General features: G+C 50.7%; 1 protein-coding gene and 1 pseudogene across 3 annotated transcripts in view; one reads left to right on the top strand and one right to left on the bottom strand.

Moving 5' to 3' along the window:
- Positions 1 to 4,207: 4,207 nt before the first annotated feature.
- On the bottom strand, positions 4,208 to 5,498 carry LOC132222811 (pantothenate kinase 3-like; annotated as a pseudogene).
- Positions 5,499 to 11,266: 5,768 nt separating this feature from the next.
- SLC28A1 (solute carrier family 28 member 1) overlaps positions 11,267 to 20,899 on the top strand; it is a 33,471-nt gene continuing 23,838 nt past the window's right edge. Inside the window, exons 1-8 of one of the 3 annotated variants that reach the window (XM_059678016.1) lie at positions 11,267 to 11,505; positions 12,975 to 13,062; positions 13,618 to 13,706; positions 14,898 to 14,986; positions 16,893 to 17,079; positions 18,306 to 18,447; positions 19,133 to 19,246; positions 20,620 to 20,697. In XM_059678016.1, the coding sequence (XP_059533999.1) occupies positions 12,991 to 13,062; positions 13,618 to 13,706; positions 14,898 to 14,986; positions 16,893 to 17,079; positions 18,306 to 18,447; positions 19,133 to 19,246; positions 20,620 to 20,697 (771 nt within the window). In that variant the 5' untranslated portion in view covers positions 11,267 to 11,505; positions 12,975 to 12,990. The other 2 variants (XM_059678014.1, XM_059678015.1) reach the window with 2 other exon arrangements.

Genomic DNA, 20,899 nt, shown 5'->3' with positions numbered 1-20,899 from the left:
TATATGTGATTAGTATATGTGCTGGTACATAATAGTGAACAAAACAGACATATACTCCTCCTTCATGGAGCTTACAGTCTAGGTGAAACAAACACACCAATACTTGTAAAATGGCAAATATAGTATTAAGTGCTACAAAGAGGGAAAATGGGACGGAATACCAGCAGGGGGTTGGACCTACATTAGACTGGGGCTCTTAGAAGCTAGTCTAAGGGTGTGATACTTGACCTGAGATCTGAAGGACTTTGATCAGAGGATAGAGGAAACCATCTGTGCAATAGTACAGGACAGAATGGAAGCTTGGGTGGATAGTGTGGTAAACAAGAGGACTGTGGTATTGCAGTGGGAGGTTCAGTCAGAGAGGGGCGGGGCCAGGCTCAATTTGCATTGAGCCCTAAGAGTGGGGATGTATCAGTTAGGATCAGCTATAAGTGGAAATAATAGAGAAACCCTCAAGTGACAGTAGTCTTAAGCAAGAGGAAGTTGTTTCTTCTTAGAAAGAAGTCGGTAGGCAGCAGAACTGGACGTGATCCATCTAAAGTGGGCGTGGCAGTTGTAGAATGTCGTTGGAACCAAGGCTCCTCTCTGCTCTCTCCCGTCAACTCGAGCAAGAGAAATGATTGATCCCAAGTACATCTTGAGTAGAACTAAAATAATGATACAGTTGTCAAACATCAGACAACTAAATTTTCGTTTGTATAGAGTCAACAGATAATGTTTATAGAAAAATAAAAAATAGTATCTATATTTATGTATCAGTTGTCTATTTGTCCATCCTTCCATATACCCTATCATCTATTTATCTATCTATCTATCTATCTATCTATCTATTATCTATCTATCTATCTGACTGTCTATCTATCTTTCATCTATTTATTTAGAGGTTACTACCAGAAGTGAAAAACAAGAACAGCTTGTTCGTAGTTGTCTGGGGTGGGGGTTAGGGAGATGGCACTGGTCTCCGGCTTTCTCAGCTCTGGTCCTCCTGAGACTGCCCAGTGGTGAGCTTCCATTGCCAGTCACTCGTTTGGATTTTACTTGAAACAGAAAGGCCTCCAGAAAGGCCCACCTCCTTCGGCTTCAGAAACTCCTATCAGAGATTGGATTGTATCCTATTCAACTGGCAAATTTGAGCTTCATTGTTAAGTTGCAGAGGCAAATACAAGATTGATGGAACTCAGCTAGACAGGAGTGTCTGTCATCAGGAGGCGATGGTTATATGAATGGAGCTTGCCTGGGTTGGGGGCACCAAAAGGTCCTGGAACCCAGGAGGCACCGTCCTCTGTCTTCAGAACTGATGTGGTTCAGAGGTGGCTCTTTCCTGTTATTTCCAAAGGGCTTCAAGGAGCAGCTACCAGACACTCAGCCTCAGGGGACACACCACACACGAGGATGACCCTGGCACTTGCAGCACATACCTGGATGGTAGAGTTATAACAGGACATGATTATATGGATTCCTGGCCTGAGGTAATGGTCTAGTCAACTCCTTTGGCCACTTTTTAAAAAAATTGATTTCAGAGAAAAAGGGAAAGAGAGAGAGAGAGAAACATCAATGATGAGAGAGAATCGTGGATCAGCTGCCTCCTGCATGCCCCCTACTGGGGATTGAGCCACAACCCCAGGCATGTGCCCTTGACCAGAATTGAACCTGGGACCCTTCAGTCCACAGACCAATGCTCTATCCACTGAGCCAAAACAGTTAGGGCTGGCCACTGGTTTTTGATTATTTGAGTAGCATATCCAGGCCCAATATGGGACATGTCCCTGTGGATTAAAACTGACATTTTGGAGAAACTAAGATGGCGGCATAGATAAACACCGGGAAATTGCTGCTTCCCACAACAATTGATAAATGCATCAAAAACACAAGCTGGACTCATCCAGAACTACAGGAGAGCTGGCTGAGTGTAAATTCTACAACTAGAAGGAAAGAAAAGCACGCTGAGAGCCAGAGGAGCTGAGGAGGTGGAGTGCAGAGGTACGGGGTCTCGCGCGCGCGCGAGGAAAGGGTCTAGGACCTGAGGACGCGGCTGTCTTTTTGAATCTGGAGGGAGACACAAGCTCCCAACGGCTCTGAAATCCGGCTCCGGGAAGTCTCTGGGGACCCAGGACTCATACAGGGAAAAACTGGTCTCTCTGGCAGCAGGCCAGCTTGAGGGCAGCTTTCCCTCAGAGGTGCTTGCAGCCATTGCCGGGACACTGGGACTCGCGACGCCTTAGGGCGGGGCTGAGGCTCCAGCATAGCTGCTTCCTCTGCCCTTTGATTCCTTGAGACCCCGCCCCGCCCAGGCTGCGGCAGAGGCTTTTGTATATGAATGCCCCGGCCATTTGCAACCTGTAAATACCTAACCGCAGCCTGGCCAGATAGACCCAGAGCTTCCAAGAGAAGGCCCAAGGCCCCACAGCGGCTTGCATTGCTACACAGCTGAGCATCATCAGGGCACTTCCAAACTCCAAAAAAAGGAAGGGGAATCTGCAGTTCTCTTCGTAGTTCCTGCTGTGTAACCTCAGGCAGAGGCTAAATTAGCACCTCCTTAGATCCAAGAGCCACTGTACCCAGTGGTCAGAGGGGGACCATCCAGATCACAACTCCTCAGATCCATAGGGGACACACTCAGGGTGCAGTCTCAGTGAGCACCAAAGCCCCACTGAAGCAAGTCTTGCCCCAGAAGGGTGTCTCCAGCACACAAGTTCTCCCACTGCAGACACAACTGATTCTCACAGCCAATTGGCCTGGAGGTCAATTCCTCCCAGTGAGCCTACAACAACCAAGGCATAGCTACAACAAGACTGTGCACAAAGCCCATAAGGGGGTGCACCAAGAGTGTCCACCTCAGGTAACTGGGGAGGCTGAGCCACTGGGCCCTACAGGACACCTAGCACACAAAGCCACTCTATCAACACAGGGAAGCAGCCAAAATGCGGAGACAAAGAAACAGGTCACAAATGGCAGAAACGGAGGAAAGCAAATGACTGGATATAGAGTTCAAGGCCACGTTTATAAGGTTTTTCAAGAATTTTATGGAAACCGCCGATAAATTTAATGAGTCCCTCAATAAGTATAGTGAGACCATGGAGGACATGAAAAAGGACCAACTAGAAATTAAGCATACACTGACTGAAATAAAGAATAATTTACAGAGATCCAACAGCAGACAAGAGGATCCCAAGAATCAAGTCAAAGAGTTGAAATACAAAGAAACAAAAAATACCCAACTGAAAAAGAAAAAAGAAAAGAGATTGCAAAAATATGAAGATAGTGTAAGGAGCCTCTGGGACAACTTCAAGCATACCAACATCAGAATTATAGGGGTACCAGAAGAAGAGAGAGGGCAAGATATTGAAAACCTATTTAAAGAAATAATGACAGAAAACTTCCCCCACCTGGTGAAAGAAATAGACTTACAAGTCCAGGAAGCACAGAGAACCCCAAACAAAAGGAATCCAAAGAGGACCACACCAAGACACATCATAATTAAAATGCCAAGAGCAAAAGACAAAGAGAGAATCTTACAAGCAGCAAGAGAAAGACAGTCAGTTACCTACAAGGGAGTACCCATACGACTGTCAGCTGATTTCTCAACAGAAACCATGCAGGCCAGAAGAGAGTGGCAAGAAATATTCAAAGTGATGAATAGCAAGAACCTGCAACCAAGATTACTTTATCCAGCAAAGCTATCATTCAGAATAGAAGGTCAGATAAAGAGCTTCACGGATAAGAAAAAGCTAAAGGAGTTCATCACCACCAAACCAGCATTATATGAAATGCTGAAAGGTATTCTTTAAGAAGAGGAAGAAGAAAAAGGAACTCTTACCATTTGCCACAGCATGGATGGAACTGGAGAGCGGATAAATACCACATGATCTCACTCATTTGTGGAATATAATGAACAACATAAACTGATGAACAAGGGCTGATCCAGAGACGGAGAGGCATTGATTGGACTGTCGGGCTTTGGAGGGAGGGTAGGGGAAGGTGGGGGAAAGGGGGAAAGATCAACCAAAGGACTTACATGCAGGCATATAGGCCTAACCAATGGACACGGACAACGGGGGGGCGGGGGGGGAGGGCATGGGGGGGGTAGAGGGTAACGTGGGGACAAGGACACATATGTAATATCTTAATCAATAAAAATATATTAAAAAACAAAAAACAAAAAACAAAAAACTGACATTTCTTTTTTCCCCCTCTTTGTATGTGTGAGAAAGCTCAACAATTAGGGGCTGTTTTGCATTTAAGGATTTAACACTGGCTATATACAGAAGGGACAGCATTTCAGTTAGAAATATTTCACCTGTTACCAAGTTCTCGCTGTTAATATGGCAACATTTAGCATCTTGGTATTTTGACATTTAAAAATCAGCAGGCATAATCCTACTCTTTTATCCTTTAGTTCCCAGTGACAAATAATGCAGTGATAAGGCCTGTGGTTTTCAGTTCCTCTTGAATGACATTTATTAGCAGAGAGAAACCTGATGCTTTAGCTGAAATTTGGCAGCCCAAGAAGTACGCCAACTGCTCCAAAGCACCCCATGCGCTAGGAACAATGCTTTCAGCTGACCTTCGGACCAGCAATCCAGTGGATGTGCCAAAAGTTTCATTGAGAGAGTATTGGCTCATAAAAAGTTTCCCACAGTGACAGCTCCGTTTATTTGCCCATGAACAGCACACATTCCGGCCACACAACGAATGTTACTGGTGATAGTAACTAAAGTAGCTCTTGCTAGATCTTCTTTACTAACAGATCCTTGCTTCCCCCTTATAAATCATATTGCCAATCATATTGCCAAAACCAGACGCTACAGCCCAGCCCAGCAGGCCAAATCTCCCACAGTCTCCTGCATATCTCAGCTTGTCAGCTGTCAGAACGGGTGCTGTCACCGTTGGATGCCATTTCACGAGCCTCTTTAAAATGTTCACAGCCAGCCAATAAACCGCATAAGCCCAGAAAGGTACCCCCTCCAAGGCTTGTCCCAGTGCCTCGTTTATAGTTGTCATCGGAATGGACTGCGAAAACACTAACTCCGAGCCAGTGTCCACAAAGGCATCTTTTGGCATTGCTAGGGTTCTGAGGCACTAGCACGGGAAGAGCACTCTGCTGCTATCTGTGTAGTGCCTGCTGTATTATGTGTATAGCCCTTCTGGCAGAATCTGTACACAGCAGGCCCTTTGCAAGACGGTCGAGTTCATCCAGTCTGTGCAGGCGTGGGCACCACCTCCTGTAGCACACTGCACCAGGTGTAATGTTGAGAAGTTTCCCCCTCCCATTTGGATAAAAGTAGACAGGTCCTGCCCTAACTGGTTTGGCTCAGTGGATAGAGCCTCAGCCTGCAGACTGAAAGGTCCCAGGTTCGATTCCGGTCAAGGGCATGTACCTTGGTTGTGGGCATATCCCCAGTAGGAGGTGTGCAGGAGGCAGCTGATCGATGTTTCTCTCATCGATGTTTCTAACTCTCTATCCCTCTCCCTTCCTCTCTGTAAAAAATCAATAATATATATATATATATATTTTTTTTTTTAAAAAAGTAGACAGGTCTTGGTTTGGAAATCGATCAAGTGCAGGCTCCCTTCTGGGCAAAAAGTGTTAAATCCTTCCGTTCCAGGTGTACATCCGGAATACCAGTGGATCCATGTGCTACATTCCAAGTCCAATGTTTCAGGACACTTTCCAAGCTCGCAACTTCTTGTTCTTCCTCTGCTGGGATATCAATAGGTTCAAAATATGAGAGCTTTACTAGAGTTCCCCCAGTGTCTGTGTGAAACCATGCGAAAGGATTTTTTATTTTTGTTTTTGGCATCTTTGATCTTCATGGCAAGGCTTGAGGGGCCAGGGGCAGCCTGGGGTTGAGTGCACAGAGGGTGGTGGTGACTCCAGGGGTAGCTGGGCCCTTTGAGGAGGACGAGGGTGGGCCTAGGGTGGGGCAGTGGTGCCTGAGGTGAGGCTGGCCCAGGGGGTGGCCGTACAACCCCCAAAGTGGGAGCCAGGGCCAACCCAAGCTGGGGAAGGCTGCTGGCCTTCGCACCTGGCCCAGTAGGGGTGCCCTTCACCCCCGCAGTTGCCCCAAACGAAAGGCCCTAGTACCCCAGCCACCTCTGCATTCCCGACTGACCTTTCTGATCAAATTATAGACCTGGTTTCACATTAAGCCTCTTTGGTTCCACCAAACCTCCAGGAGAATTCTCATGGGAACAAGACCATGGACAAATGCAGGGTTCTCTCTCAGACTCCCCTGAGAGAGGCAGAGTACCTATGGGAAGGAGACTGCTTTGGCCTGGCCCCTGCCTGGGGTAACCCCCAAGCAGCCTGGGAGTGAGGGGTGCCAACAGAATGAATCAGTTTTCACCTGTAGCGGAAGCTGCTGGCACCCTGCAGATTCCCTGTACCACGGGCACCCATCTCCCAGGTGCTATGTCAGTTAGGGCACCGCTGCACCTTGTCTGAAGAATTGTCCTGAGTTGAATGGAAGCCACTTTACCTGGGAGGCAACGCCCCCTCCCAACCGCTTCCCTAGTCCTTGGCTCACAACAGACTGGCCTGGCCTGGCCTCGGGGAGGGACTAACCTGTTGAAGAGTTTGTGTAGCGTTTGTGTTCCAGACTGCAGCTAAGCCCTTCCTAAGACGATGCTCTCACTTCTTACCCCCACCCTATGCTGCCCCCCTTGCTCCCCTCGCTGCCCTTCGGAAATAATCGGAAAGAGCCATCGCTGAGCCACCTCAGCTCTGGGGTCACAGGACAGTGTCCGACGGGTTCTCAAGTAAATCACTTGGACAAAAATCCTCATCTCTGCTAAGGAATCTGCATAAGATGAATCAGGCACCCTGCTGTGTAGACTGTCACTGGGCAGAAATTTCACTGGATCTCCTCTTTTATCAGGGCAAAATGGATATTCTCGGACAAGTTGGAGTTGGACTTAGTATTCAGGTTATGTGGCTGGTTGCCCAGTAAATCAGCCCCTGCAGAATTGGTGCTGGGTCTTAGGAGGTCGTATCCATGATGTCATGGAGTCTGACCCGAGAACACAAAAAATTCGTAGCCACCGGCTCTAAGGGTGGGCTCAGAATCCATCCTGCCTGCCAAGCAGCGGGCGAAGTGGAAACATGGGGTGGACACCTCAAGTGACAGTCGCCTACAGTCTACCTCAGCCTGTTCATCTTCTCAATAGTTGCTCCATCTATGATGCTGGCTTCCCCTTAACACACCTCCATGGAGGACAGGTGGGGGACATGGTGACCAGTACCTATCTCAGTGATTATTATGAGGGTTAATTGAGATACTGCAGGGAAAGTTCTTAGCACAGCCTGGCACATACCAAGCTCTCCGGCGTGAAGCTCTCAGCTGGTGCCATAGTTGTTACCGTCTCCTGGAACCACAGGCTCCACCTGAGGGCCCATTCGCACACCGCTCTTCTCCGAGCCAGGAGACCCCGGGGCTTGTCCCTTTGCTCAGATGAGGTGGCTAATCAGCATCTCTACTCCATCCCTGGAAGTGGTCTCATCCTGTGGGAAACAGCACTGCCTCCTGACCCACAAGCTGGCCAGTGTTTAGCTCCCGTGTTGGGTCACGTTCTCCACAAACCGCCACTGTCATGGAGCTGAAGGGAATTGGATACAACCTTTGGAATAGTGACACTTGGTGCTACAGGCATGGCGAAATGGAAAGGAGTGGTTCAATGGAAAGGAGTGGTTCAGAATGAGCCATGGTGTATGATTGTCAGGTCCACACAGGAGGGACACTTGGCCCTAGTCTGAGGACAGTCAGAGATGAGGCCATGCCTTTCGGTCTCTGGCACAGTGTGACCAGTGGAATTCCCCCTGCTTGGAAGGAGCCAAGATATGCCTGGAAAGTTTCATTCTTCCTAGCAATTTTGTTTACTTTGTGATGCCTCACTTGTCAGCACCTTCCCTATGGACACTTCTGGTCTGTGGTAAATTTATTTTGCCAGCTCCTCCCAGGAAGGCCTGAAGTCCCCTTCATGCAAACTCTTGTAAAAAATTTCTGGCTTTGCTGTAAGGTTCAGTGGGTGCCCCACCAGACCACTTCTCTGACAGGGAGAGAAGATGGAGCAATCAAGGGATTATCTTTGCCTGTATAAATAACCAGCTTATCAGCTGGACTCAGTGTCAAATTCTGAGCCAACAAAGCAATGGAAATCCAAATTAATAGCCCTACAGCCCTTCCCAGAGGCTGGAGGAAAATGGTGCACCTCCGATAGAGGATGTGGCCTAAAAGCCTTAAATGATATATTTGAACCCAAAGGGATGATGTGCGTTAAGAACTACTTTGGTTTGTAGAACATCCTACCTGGATCCAACTGAAAACAAAACATCTCAATCTCTCATGATATAAAAAGCGAATGAAATGGAGAAGAAAGAAGGATAGAAAGTGAAATAACAAAGAGAATATTCTTCACAAAATAGTAACCAGTTAAATATTTGGAAACAGTGATCTCCTCCTGCTTGGGGAAAACCCCCTGCCTGGTGGCCTTGGGCCCTCTTGGATGTGTGACCAGGTGTCCTTATGTCCTTTTGTCACCAGCTCTTTCTTTCTTTCTCTCTTTCTTTCTTTCTTTCTTTCTTTCTTTCTTTCTTTCTTTCTTTCTTTCTTTCTTTCTTTCTTTCTTTCTCTTGAGAGGAACGGAGAGGGAGAGAGAGATAGAAACATCAATGATAAGAGAGACTCATTGATTGGCTGCCTCCTGCATGCCCCACACTGGGGATTAAGCCCACACCTGGGCATATGCCCTGACCAGGAATCAAACCATGACCTCCTAGTCATAGGTCAACACTCAACCACTGACCCAGGTTGGCTGGGCACCAGCCCTTTCTTGTTGGCTGAGAACGAGATGAGCCCCAGACCCATTCTTTCATTTTGTATTAGATAATGGCCCTTTGTGCCCATCTGTTCTCTGTGAACAGAGTCAAGGGGTGGACTCTATCAGGGGACACTTGGATAGTCATGCCAAGTGGCCATTGCAGGGGTGTTCGACCTTTTAGGTATTGGAGAGAATGACAGGGTCATATTCCTGCAACTTTTTGTTCAGTGCTTGGACACATGAATCAATGCAATGAAAGAGACCTCACCTGTGAAGAGCCAAGACATGAGTGTGGGCAAGTTTGTGAGAAGAAAATAGATTGTTGAACACCCTTTCCGATGATGGTTGCCTCTTACAGCCCTGAACGTTTCACTCACCACTTATAAAAATATCCTCTTTATTGTATCAAAGCCTGGCAAGGAGAAGGATTTCTTTCCCGTGACTTGGCCAAGAATTCCCCAGAAACAGAAGGTGGCCCCAAAGAACTAAACCCAGAAACAGGTAAGTGGTTGCCTCTAAAGAGTGGGACAGGCATGGGCGAGGTGGAGCAGCCTCTTCATTATAAATCCAAGCGCTGTTTTGTTTTGTTTGGAAAGGAAATATATATGTATATTTATTCCTTGTCTTCCTCTGCCTGGCTCAGGCCCAGGCCTCACTCTACCATCTCGTGGGTGGGACAGGCCTCAGAGCTAAACATCTCAGGGACAGCCTCCTCAGGATGCAGGCCACAGGGGGCAAGTGATGCACTGAGTGCTGCGGTCACACAGCTGGATGAGGCAGAGCCAGGACCCCTGTGGTCCCCCAGCTCTCGGTCTTTCCCACCCAACCTCCTCACTGCCCAGCCTGTGGCTTTCAGCCGAATGCCACCTGAAAAGCGATCTGGTGCCTGACCTCAGTGGCTCAGTGGTTGAGCGTCGACCTATGAACCAGGAGGTCACGGGGCAATTCCTGGTCAGGGCACATACCAGGGTTGCAGCCTCGATCCCCAGTGTGGTGCGTGCAGGAGGCAGCTGATCAATGATTCTCTCTCATCATTGATGTTTCTATGTCTCCCTCTCCCTTCTTCTCTGAAATCAATAAAAATATATTTAAAAACTAAAAAAAGGAGCATCTGGTTTCTGGGGGCCAGGTCACTACGGTCACGCCTCCTTGAGTGGGGGCAGCAGAGGAGAAGCACAGGGTCTCCTGGCCTGGAGGAGGAGAATATGCCAAGACAGCTCTGAGGTGGGACTGTGGCAGTGATGACACCTGCCAGCCTGAGGGTGCCAGGCTGTGTCAAACACCCACCAAAATTAGCTCATTTAACCCTCATGAATATTTAAGAGGCAGGTACTATTACCCACCCCCACTGTGTTACAGATGAGGAGACAGGCTGCCTTTGAGAGACAGGAATGAATCTAGACCTTTAAGCTCCAAGCTCAGGATTTTATCTCATGACGCACAGCCTATTAAGTCCTTGCTGTGGAGATTAGGGCACACGAAAAGGTCAAGATGCCTGGCCGGTGTGGCTAAGTGGTTGAGCCTTGACCTATGATCCAGGAAATCATAGCTTGATTCCAGGCCAGGGCAACGTTTCTGGGTTTGGGGCTGGATCCCCAGTGTGGGATGTGCAGGAGGCAGTGGATCAATGAATCTCTCTCATCATTGATGTTTCTATCTCTCTCTCTCCCTCTCCCTTCCTCTCTAAAATCAATAAAAAAATATTTTTACAAAAGAGGTCAAGGTCGTAAGCTGCAATAGAGGGAATGCTTTGAAACTAGCTTGGCTGCTTCTGGATGTGTTGTGCTTCCAGGCTTTCGTCTGTCTGGACACCAAGAGAGAAGGAGAGAGGGCAGGGAGGGAGGGAGGGAAGGGGGAGAGGTTAGAAGGGGACCGAGGCAGAGAAGCAGCTTCAGACCCCTCTGCCTTGACTGCGACTTACTTGATGAGGCCCCTGTGAGGGTAGCTCCGCCCACCCTTGTGGAGGTTGCACACAGAGGCAGGTGTCCCGCTCAGGATACACCAGATGACAGGCATGGGCACTGAGTTTACAGTTGTTGACCTGAAACAAATAGGCAGCCAGATATTTCTCTAGCAAAATGGGTTTATTTGGGAAAAACAAAGAATTGCCATTCAGGACAATTGCTGCCTAGCCTAATAGCAAACCATTCGAAGTTCTAACAAAGGGAGGAAATTCTTTCGTAGAAGAGGAATTCTGGAAAGCTAAGATAAACAGAGACGTCTTCCCGCTGGGCTACAGGAACCCACGAACCCACGCCCTTTTAAATGAGTTCCTGTTTATTACTTTTAATAGAATCAAGACAGCACATTGGCGCTCCCCCCCCCCCCCCAGAGTGGGCAGGGCAAAGTGTGGATGTCTGCCCAGAAAAGCAAGTTGCAAAAAAGCTGGTATAGTCTGAGCCCCTTTTGTAAAATGAATGACATTTAGTAGTAGTCACTTAAGAAAAAAGTCTCGACAGAAAATGCCACAAACTCTGTGGTGGTCATCTCTGAAAGTTTCACATTAGGGGAATTTTTAACTTCCTTTGTTGTGTGGGACGCCCAACCTACGTCAAATCTGAACTCTGCCCCGGAATTCCCCTTAAAATGAGAACTCAGGCTAAAGTGAAAGCACGTTGCACACAGCCTGTCTTCACAGAAAAACACGCTGCCGCCTGCCCGGGAGAGTGGCTTGTTTACCACAGATATGTGAGTAGGAAGAGGATCTTGCTTCCCTCCGTGCGGCTGTGTGTCTGTGTCTGAGTGTGCATGAGTAGCTGGGCTTCCCCAGGCTCCACGTGTGGGTGCCCTTCCACAGCTGTTGCTGCTCTTGCGTGCACACCCCTGGGTCTGTGAGCTTAACCGGGCTGCTGTTTGGATAGTGTAGGTTGCCACCCAAGGGGAGGAAAAAAAGAGGGAAGATATGGGGAGATAAGGGGTCTCAGGGCTCTTACTTACAGGTGAGTTTAAGCCTATGAACTGAGCTTCATTTAAAAAAAAAAAAAAAGAAAGAAAAAGGACAGTATTGGCTCTTGTCATCGAAAGATCAGACAGACATCGAAAGATCAAAACAAGGACTACAGGCTTTATTAGAGGAGAAGACCTGCAGGGCTGTCTCGCAAGGGGAGGACAGCAACTCGCGCAGAGGTGAGCGCGCCTTTTGAGGGGCGGAAAGGGAAGGAATGGGGGCTTAGTATACTCGGCACGTGCTGATTGGTGGCTTAATGTATGTTCCATATAGGAACAAGGGCTTAGGGGATTTGGCAGGTGTTGATTGGTGGTTCAATGTATCGTCCATAGAAGGTACATGGTTAGTCGCTCAGGTGTTTCCAGGCTGCAGGTTAAGTCATACTCCGCCCACCAGTTGGGGGAAGGGAGGTTCTATCAGTAATTGCAAAGTCCCTCTGGGGTAGGGCTGATTTCAGGTACAGCTGGGTACAAGGACTAGAATGAAGTCTTCAGGACATTGTGTCTCCACCTTTCAGAGGTGGGAGAGTACAATACAATGAAAATATCACTTAATGGCAATGGTGGCTTTTTTTAAATATATAATGTATTTTTATTGATTTCAGAGAGGCAGGGAGAGGGAGAGGGAGAGAGAGAGAGATGGAAACATCAATGATGAGAGAGAATCATTGACTGGCTGCCTCCTGCACGCCTCACACTGGGGATCGAGCCTGCAACCTGGGCATGTGCCCCTTGATCAGGAATCGAACTACGACCTTCTGGTTCATAGGCTCAACCACTGAGCCACTCGGCTCCAGCTGGGCAATGGCAATGGTTTTAACCTATTGTGGGGAGCGTTGAAAGCTAGGCCCACTCTTCACAAAAATACCTGTATCAGGAACACCTACGTGCTATGCAGAATTCCTTCCTTCTCTTCCCTGTGCAGGGGGGCAGACTTTCTTCGCTTCTGCCTGGACTCGGGGTTTCTGAGAACTTGCCTCTCACAGGTTCAGAAGTGAGCGCAGGAAGGGATGCCTTCCTCTGTCCTTGGGGAATCATGGCCATGGCCCCCAGCCATGATGAGGGTTGAGTTCTGGGATGGTAGCAGCTATGCTAGTTGTCTGGTCCCCCCTGCCAGCCCTCTCCCTTCCCATCCCCCTCCCTTCCTCAGGCCCCTCCCCGGGTCCTGCCTGGCCTTCCCCCTTTCAGCTTTGGGCCTCACTGTCTTTCAGCTGGAAGGTCTGGTACATGGAGGACGACACAACAAGACCCAAAGAGTCCGTCTCTCTCGCAGCCGTGGCCAACATGGGGGATGAGCTGGTCTGTCCCCTTCCGCAGTCCCATTTTGGTCCCCTAGTGGGAAGGGCCTTTGTTCACCATCTTCCTTCATTTCCTCCCCACCCCTCACCTGGAATAGCCAGGTTGGGGCCCACCACCCAGAACTCTGGAGCCTAAAATGACACCCTCTTCCCTCCCCTAGTTCCCTCCCCTTCACCACTTGCACAACCCAGGGTGCACCTTTCACATTGTAATTTGCAAGAGTAACCCCGCTACATGTCAGAACCTAACTCCACAGACTGTGAGGTTATTTGTGTCCTGGGGCTGCGTGACCAGGAGGCCCTGCTTGGGACTCCCACCCGCCACAGCTCAGGCACAGCTGGGTGTCCCTCCCTAGCACAGAGCCCAGCACACAGTCGGTGCTCAATGCATGCTCTGCAGAATTTCAGTTGCCCTCTAATTACTTCCTGTGCAGAAGCCCAGCCCCCACCCCAGCCCACTCCTGGTGGCAGCCAGGGCCTCTCCCACCCTGGGCCCCCCGCTCCAGTTCTCACTTGGGGTGGCGGGGACACTGTGGTCACTCTCTGGTGGCTTTAGGAGGAAGGCCAGCCCCTGGGCAGCGACTTGAACCATGCGGAAGACAGGAACAATTTGAACGAAGCCAGCCAGGAGCCCCTCTCAGGAAGGTAGGTGGTCTCCAGGAGGGGACGCAGGCCGGGTAGGAGAGGAGGCCACCACGGGGAGCAGGGGTGGGGAGCAGGGGTGGGAGCGTGCTCTCTGCCAGGGAGAAAGGCAACTCCCTGCATCTTTGCTGAAGGAAGGAGAAAACACGATTTAGCAAATGAGTGCGCCAGGCCCGAGGCTCCCAACCTGCTTTGAAGCAGCCAGAGTGAAATCCCACTGGAAACCCCAAACTATGCTGCGGGGCTGCTCATGGTGTAACTTGGCTGGGGCCCCCAAACCAGACTGGCCCCCCTCTTAGCCATTCAGTCTCTGGGCACCTTGGGAGCCTCGAGGCTTAGTTTGAAAGCCCCTGGACTTGGGCAGGCCCCCCTTTTCACATGGGAAGGCTGAAGGAAGGAGATGGGCCCGGGCCACACAGGCAGCAAGTAGGAGCCGAGAACTAGGCCTCCCAATACCTAGGCCCACGGGGGCCCTCACTGGCCAGTCCTGAGTGGAGGAGAACAGGAGGCGGGGGTTCCATCTGTCTGTCTTGGAGTGAGATTGGGGAAGATGCACTTAGGAGGTGGGACATGGGACAGAGAGAGGGAGGAGAGGGTCCTTAAAACAGCAGCTGATGCCTAATGAGCTCTGAGTGTGCAGCCTGTGGGACCCCAGCGGCTATTCAGATTCCAGCCTCTACTGCAGGGCTAGGCCAGTGACCAAATGACCAGGCAAGAACTGGCATTGCACTGGGCCTGGAAGGCAGTGGGGTCACAGCTGGAGCATAAAGAGGGCTGTCCCCATGTCTCCGGAAGGACTACTGACTCCGCGAGGAGTGTCCCGGGTCCCAAGGGGGTAAATGCAGAGGGGAGAGCCTCTCCACCTTGCGCCCGGGGACAGGAGGGAGGCAGCCGGCATGACTTGTGCACGTTGTTTGGTAGCTGGTTGCTGGTAAGTGCTTCCCGTTGGCAGGCCATTCCCCTCCAGCTCTGCAGGCAGGGTTCTCACTCGCGTGGTGCTGAGTAGCCTGAGCCTTTCCTCGGTTTGCTCCGGGCTGGGGTTGCTCTTCCTCCCTGTGGGATGTCAAGGCCAGTGCCTGGCTCACCCCAGGTCACCATTTTATTGGAGCAGCTTCTACCTGGAGGTGCTGAGGATCCCCATGGGGACGGGAGTCTGGGGGCCACTTGTGGACCCTCTGGTCTTCTCCCTAGGAGGCCCCTGCAGGCCGCCCAGAGAGTGAGGCGCTTCTACAGGGAGCACGCACAACTGTTCCGCTGGATCTGCATAGGCCTGCTCTGCACTGGTGAGCCTGGGCCCAGCCCCACCCACCCCGCCCACCCATTTCAGCCATCTCCACCCCAGCCATCCATGTCTCAGGGCAGGGTCGTTCACTTACCCAGTAATTCAACAGAGCTTTGTTGAGCAACAGCTCAGGGCTGAGCATGCCAGAAGCAGGGCCAGCAGAATTAAGGCAGACCAGATGTTGTTCCCAAGACCAGATGTTGATCAGTTAGGGAGAGGGCAACAACTATGTCCACATAGTGCAGCTTGCCATCTGGGAGCACCAAGGAAGGATGGGGGTGATCGGGGAGGACTTCCAGGAGGAGGTGGCATCTGAGTCTCACAGGTTGAGCAGGAGTTGGCCAGGTGGAGGGGAAGGACAACAAGGAGTGAGAGGCACTCCATGCAGAGGAACCCCAGGAGCAAAAGTGAAAAGGGACAGGATGTGAACAGGGAGCTGATCAACAGCCTAGTGTGGCCAGAGGGTAATGTTCTAGACAAGGAGCCAGAGGATGAGGCTGGACAGATGAGAAAGGGCTGATATTGCATCGATGTAAGAACATCCAAACCTGTAGAGAGTTTTTATGATACTTTATTTGAGTCAAACAGAGATATGCCTGCCTGCAAGCAAGATCTCCACGGACTGAGAAAAATACTTCTGAGACGAACAGTTTGCAGTTTCTTTTATGCATTTGAGATTAAGGAGGGAACGAAAGGACGATTACATAAATGTGGGAGAAAGCCAAGTGCAGACTCTCCAATTAGTCTGGTAGCAGAGGGAGTCGAGTAGAGCTTACACTTAAAGTGTTTCATCTCACATCTTTTATCCAGTGGAAAGGCTACGCAAGAGCCCTGGCTTTTGAAACTCATAAGCCAGGGAGAGATATTTCCCCTCTATCTACTATCCACTATCTATCTACTATCATATTCCTTTCTTTAAAAAAAATATTTTTATTGATTTCAGAGAGAAAGGAAGAGGAAGAGAGAGAGAGAGAAACATTAATGATGAGAGAGAATCATGGATCGGCTGCCTCCTGCGCATCCCCTACTGGGGATCGAGCCTGCAACCCGGGCATGTGTCCTGACTGGGAATCAAACTGTGGCCTCCTGGTTCACAGGTCGATGCTCAACCACTGAACCACACTGGCCGGGCTCATATTCCTTTCTGGAGGCATAGCACAGACTGGTTTAGCTCCCCAAAGGGGAGGAGGGCAAAGGGGGAGAAGGAAATTCCAGGAAGAAAATGTCACTGATTAATACTTCAGAAGGGAATCCTGGCACAAATAAGTGGACGCCTTCCTGGAGTATCTGACTCACTTACTCTGTCCTCACTGGAACCCAGTGAGCTCTGGAGCATAGCAGGCACTCTTTCGACGCTAGAAGAAGCCACACTGTCTAGCAGTCAATGATGGCGAACCTATGACACGCGTGTCAGAGGTGACACGCGAACTCATTTTTTTGGTTGATTTTTCTATGTTAAATGGCATTTAAATATATAAAATAAATATCAAAAATATAAGTGTTTTACTATGGTTGCAAAGATCAAAAAATGTCTATATGTGACACGGCACCAGAGTTAAGTTAGGGTTTTTCAAAATGCTGACACGCCGAGCTCAAAACGTTCGCCATCACTGGTCTAGCTTCTTCCGAACACATCTCCTCGCTCACGTTTGGTCAACACTTTGCAGCTTGCAGAGCCCTTATACACCACACCACTCTATCAGTTACCTCGGTAACAACCCTTAGCACAGGAGGGATGATTGTTGGCACTTCCAGGTGAGGAACTGAGGCTCAGAGGGGTTGGGTGAAGTTCCTGCCCTCCAAGTTCTGGATGGGGCAGTTGGAGCCGGAGGGCGGGGCTGCAGGGGCCCGCAGAGACCCATGTCATCACTGACCCCCCTTCTTGTACTTTCCCCTCCCACTGCCAGCGTTCGGGGCCTTCCTGTTGACTGCTTGCATCCTGAATTTCCAGAGGGCCCTGCCCCTGTTTGTCCTCACCTGTGTGGTCCTGGCCTTCTTGGCCTACAGCCTGTTGAAGAGGCGGCTGGGACCAAACCTGCTGAGGTGTGCCACGCCTTGGGGGCATTCCCCCCGCAGGAGCCTCTGGTTTAAGAGGTGAGTGAGCTCACAGCCCCCAGGTAGGGCGGGGTGAGAAGGATCGGGGCACATTGACTGAGGGCCTCTGAGTCAGCTCTGGGGGCACAGCCAGGGCTGGGTGAGCAGGGCCTCGGGCCATCCCACCAGCCAGTTCCTGTGCTATGGGGAGCGTAATCCACCCTGCTTGCCTTTTGGAAGCCCCAGGGCAAGCGTCGCTGGGTGGCTTCAAAGGTGGCAGGAATCTTTGTGGAGATTTGCCAGTTCCTGTCTGGTCTCTGCCCCAGTTACTACAGCTGACTAACAGCAGAGAACAGGACTCAGCAGTTTCCTAAAGTAAGACATCCCAGCTCATCCGGGCAGGGAGGGCCTATCAGATCATCAGGGACCTGTGTGAGACATGTAGCTGCAGGGTGACCACCCTGGAATATGAATTAGCAGGCTGGGCTAGGGTCCAGGTGTCATTACTTTTAGGTAGCCCCAGGGGATTTTGTTGTTGTTAATAATCCTCACCCAAGGATATTTTTTCCATTGATTTTCAGAAACTGGAAGGGGGGAAAAGAGGGAAAGAGAGAGGGCAAAGGAAAGGGAGAGAGAAAGAGAAAGAAACATGGATGTGAGAGAGACATACACCCCGACTGGGACCGGGGATCAAACCTGCAACCCATGTAGGTGCCCTTGACTATGAATCAAACCTGAGACCCTTCAGTCTATGGGCCAATGCTCTAACTCATGAGCCACATCGGCCAGGGCAACAGAGAATTTTTTTAAAGTATATTTTTATTGATTTCAGAGAGGAAGGAAGAGGGAGAGAGAAATAAAAACATCAATGATGAGAGAGAATCATTGACCACCTGCCTCCTGCATGCCCCCTATTGGGGGTTGGGCCTGCAATCCGGGCATGTGCCCTAACTGGGAATCAAACCCTGACCTCCTGGGTCATAGGTCAGCACTCAACCACTGGCCGTGCCGGCCGGGCCTAACAACACGTGCAGAGTGTATAATGGTGGGATGTGATCTCACTGTATTTAGTATTTAGTCCCCTCCCAACCCTGAGAAATGGGGAGCCTTTGGCCTCCTTTTCCCAGTGAGTAAATTAGACTCAGAGAGGTTAGGTGGTTTTCCTGAAGTCACACAGCTCTCTCCTCCCACCAGACCTGAGTGTGCTTTCCCTGGAGCCCAGGTGGTCTCCTGTGTGGGGTTGGGGAAGATGCTGAGGGTGACGTCTTTCTGCCTTTCCCCTGCAGGGGTCTAGCCCTCGCTGCTTTCCTGGGCCTGGTCCTGTGGCTGGCTCTGGACACCTCCCAGCGGCCTGAGCAGCTGGTGTCCTTTGCAGGAGTCTGCGTGTTCATTGGCATCCTCTTTGCCTGCTCAAAGCATCACCGCGCAGTGAGTGCTTAGTTGTCAGGCTTGTCTCCCACTGCCTCCTTGGCAATGCAACCACCCCAATATCAGGACCCCTCCTGGTTTCACAGTGTGGCGAACACCTCCCCTCCTCCCCACTCCCCCCTCTCTCACCCCCGGCTCCAGCCAGGCCCCCCAGAGATCCTGATGCACTCCTGAGTTTGGGGATCACCACTAAGGAATCATTAAACGCTGAGAGGCATCCTGCTCCCTGCTGCTGGAGTGAGAACATTGACAGAGGGAGATTAGGGCAACGGGGTCCCTGCCTATGGAGGAGGAATGGGGGGAGGGTCCAGGCAGACGAAGGTTACACTGAGGCCCGACCCTGAGGCTACAATTCCGCCCACCCAGTGATGACCCGGGACCAAGTGCCATGGCATGCCCAAAGCTGGTGAAGGCTTACATGGGTCCTCGGTTAGACCTGCCCACTCCTGCCTGCTGCCCCAGTCTCACTGCCGCCAAGGGTGTGGCCTATTATGAACTCCAGGAAGGATGTGACCACTGGCAATCGGTCCAACCCCTGGCTGGGTCCAGCCCTATCCTACAGGCAGGCTAAAGCGCCCGTAGCCCCTCAGAGCAGCCCCCTGGCCTCTGCTCTCACCCCACCCTGTCCCCGGTGGGTACCCCCGGGGGAGCTGAGCTCACCAGGACCTTTCTGTATCGCCGGCAGGTGTCTTGGCGGACCGTGTCCTGGGGTCTTGGGCTACAGTTTGTACTTGGCCTCTTTGTCATCAGAACAGAACCTGGATTTATTGCATTCAAGTGGCTGGGCGACCAGATCCAGGTGTGTACGTGGAGCCCGGCTTCCCAGGGCATCTTGGGTTGCCAGGGAATGAGACACCATTCTGTTGGGGGAGAGTGGGAGGTGAGGCCTCAGAGAGGGATTGGGACCAAGATGGTTGGTGTGTAGTGGGCCCCAGACCAAGTGGGTAGCTGGGGGCTAGGCTGTGCAGCTGGTACTTCCCTCAGTCCTGGTGCCCCCGGACAGAGCAGTCCCCTCAGAGGTTGGGTCTGATACCGGAGAGAGGCATGCGGTCCTTGGGAGTCATCAGTGATGTGGAATGTATATCGGGAGTGCTTAGAAAATTGCAAATTATTTACTTTGTGTATGTGTGTGTTTAAAGACAATGTTTAGTCTATTGAAGTTATACTTTCTAAATTTCATTTTTTATTCTAGTAAATACACGTAACAGTTACCAATTTAGCCACTTTTATTTTTAAATATATTTTTATTTATTTCAGAGATTAAGGAAGAGGGAAAGAGAAATTGAAACATCAATGATGAGAGAGAATCATTGATCAGCTGCCTCCTGCACACCCCCTACTGGGGATTGAGCCCGCAACCCGGGCATGTGCCTTGACGGGAATCGAGCCCGGGACCCTCCAGTCCGCAGGCTGATGCTCTATCCACTGAGCCAAACTGGCTAGGGCCCATTTTAACCATTTTTAAATGTCATTGAGTTTATTCACATTGTTGTGCAACCATCGTGACTTACTTTGTAAAATATGAATTACGGAAGACAAAAGGTTAATCCTGTACTCAGCCCTGAAGGCACGCATTTCCACGTGCCCTGGAGGAGAAAGCCCTGCGTGTCCGGGCTCTGGCTCTGTGTGGGTGTTGGAGCAGAGGAGACAGAGCTGCTACTCAGGTCGTGTTCCCCATTTTATAAATGGGGACACTGAGGCCTGGACAGGAGAAGTGACTTGTCCCTGCAGCCACAATGCAAGCTCCGGACCTAAACCAGGTCTTCTGTGGAAGTGTGGCCAGATTCAAACACCGAAGCCAAGAGCCTGGGGCAGGGACAGATGGGGGCTGTGCCCTTGGTCAGGAGGGAGGGGGTAGCAGGCCGGCAGGTGAGGCAGCCCTTGACAGCCGTCTCACCTCTCACTGTTTGGCTCCCTTTGTTGTTTATTTATTCTCTAAATAACTCTCATCTCAGAGCATTTCTTTAAACTTTATTGAAAGGGTGTATCTTCTGGAGAGAGTGGCCATCAATGGGGCTTTAAGGACACACACTGCCACGGGGTGTCCAGCCCTACAAGGCCACGGCCTGGGGGCCTCGTCCTGGGACCAACCTGCCACTGTTTCCTCCCTCCCTCCCTCCCTCCCCCATGGGCTCACTCTGGATTTCATTTTGTTTTGTTTTCTCCTTTCAGACCTTCCTGAGCTACACCAAGGCCGGCTCCAAATTCGTGTTTGGGGAAGCTCTGATCAAGGATGTCTTTGCCTTTCAGGTCAGCCGACTGTTGGCCCACAGGCCTTTAGCAGCCTCTTCCAGGCACCTCCAGCTAGTGGGGAGCCCGAGCCAGCTGTGTGGCCCAGGCCTGGGCGGGGGTTCTAGAGGCAGCTGTATGGGCGGGGGTTCTGGGCGGGGGTTGCTGGGAGGGGCCCTGGCAGGAGGATGGCTTGGCTTAGCGGTTTGCTATTAGTTCTGTT

Source organism: Myotis daubentonii, chromosome 21 (genome assembly GCF_963259705.1).
Source record: "Myotis daubentonii chromosome 21, mMyoDau2.1, whole genome shotgun sequence".
Taxonomy (NCBI): domain Eukaryota; kingdom Metazoa; phylum Chordata; class Mammalia; order Chiroptera; family Vespertilionidae; genus Myotis; species Myotis daubentonii.
This window is presented reverse-complemented; position numbering and strand designations above follow the sequence as displayed.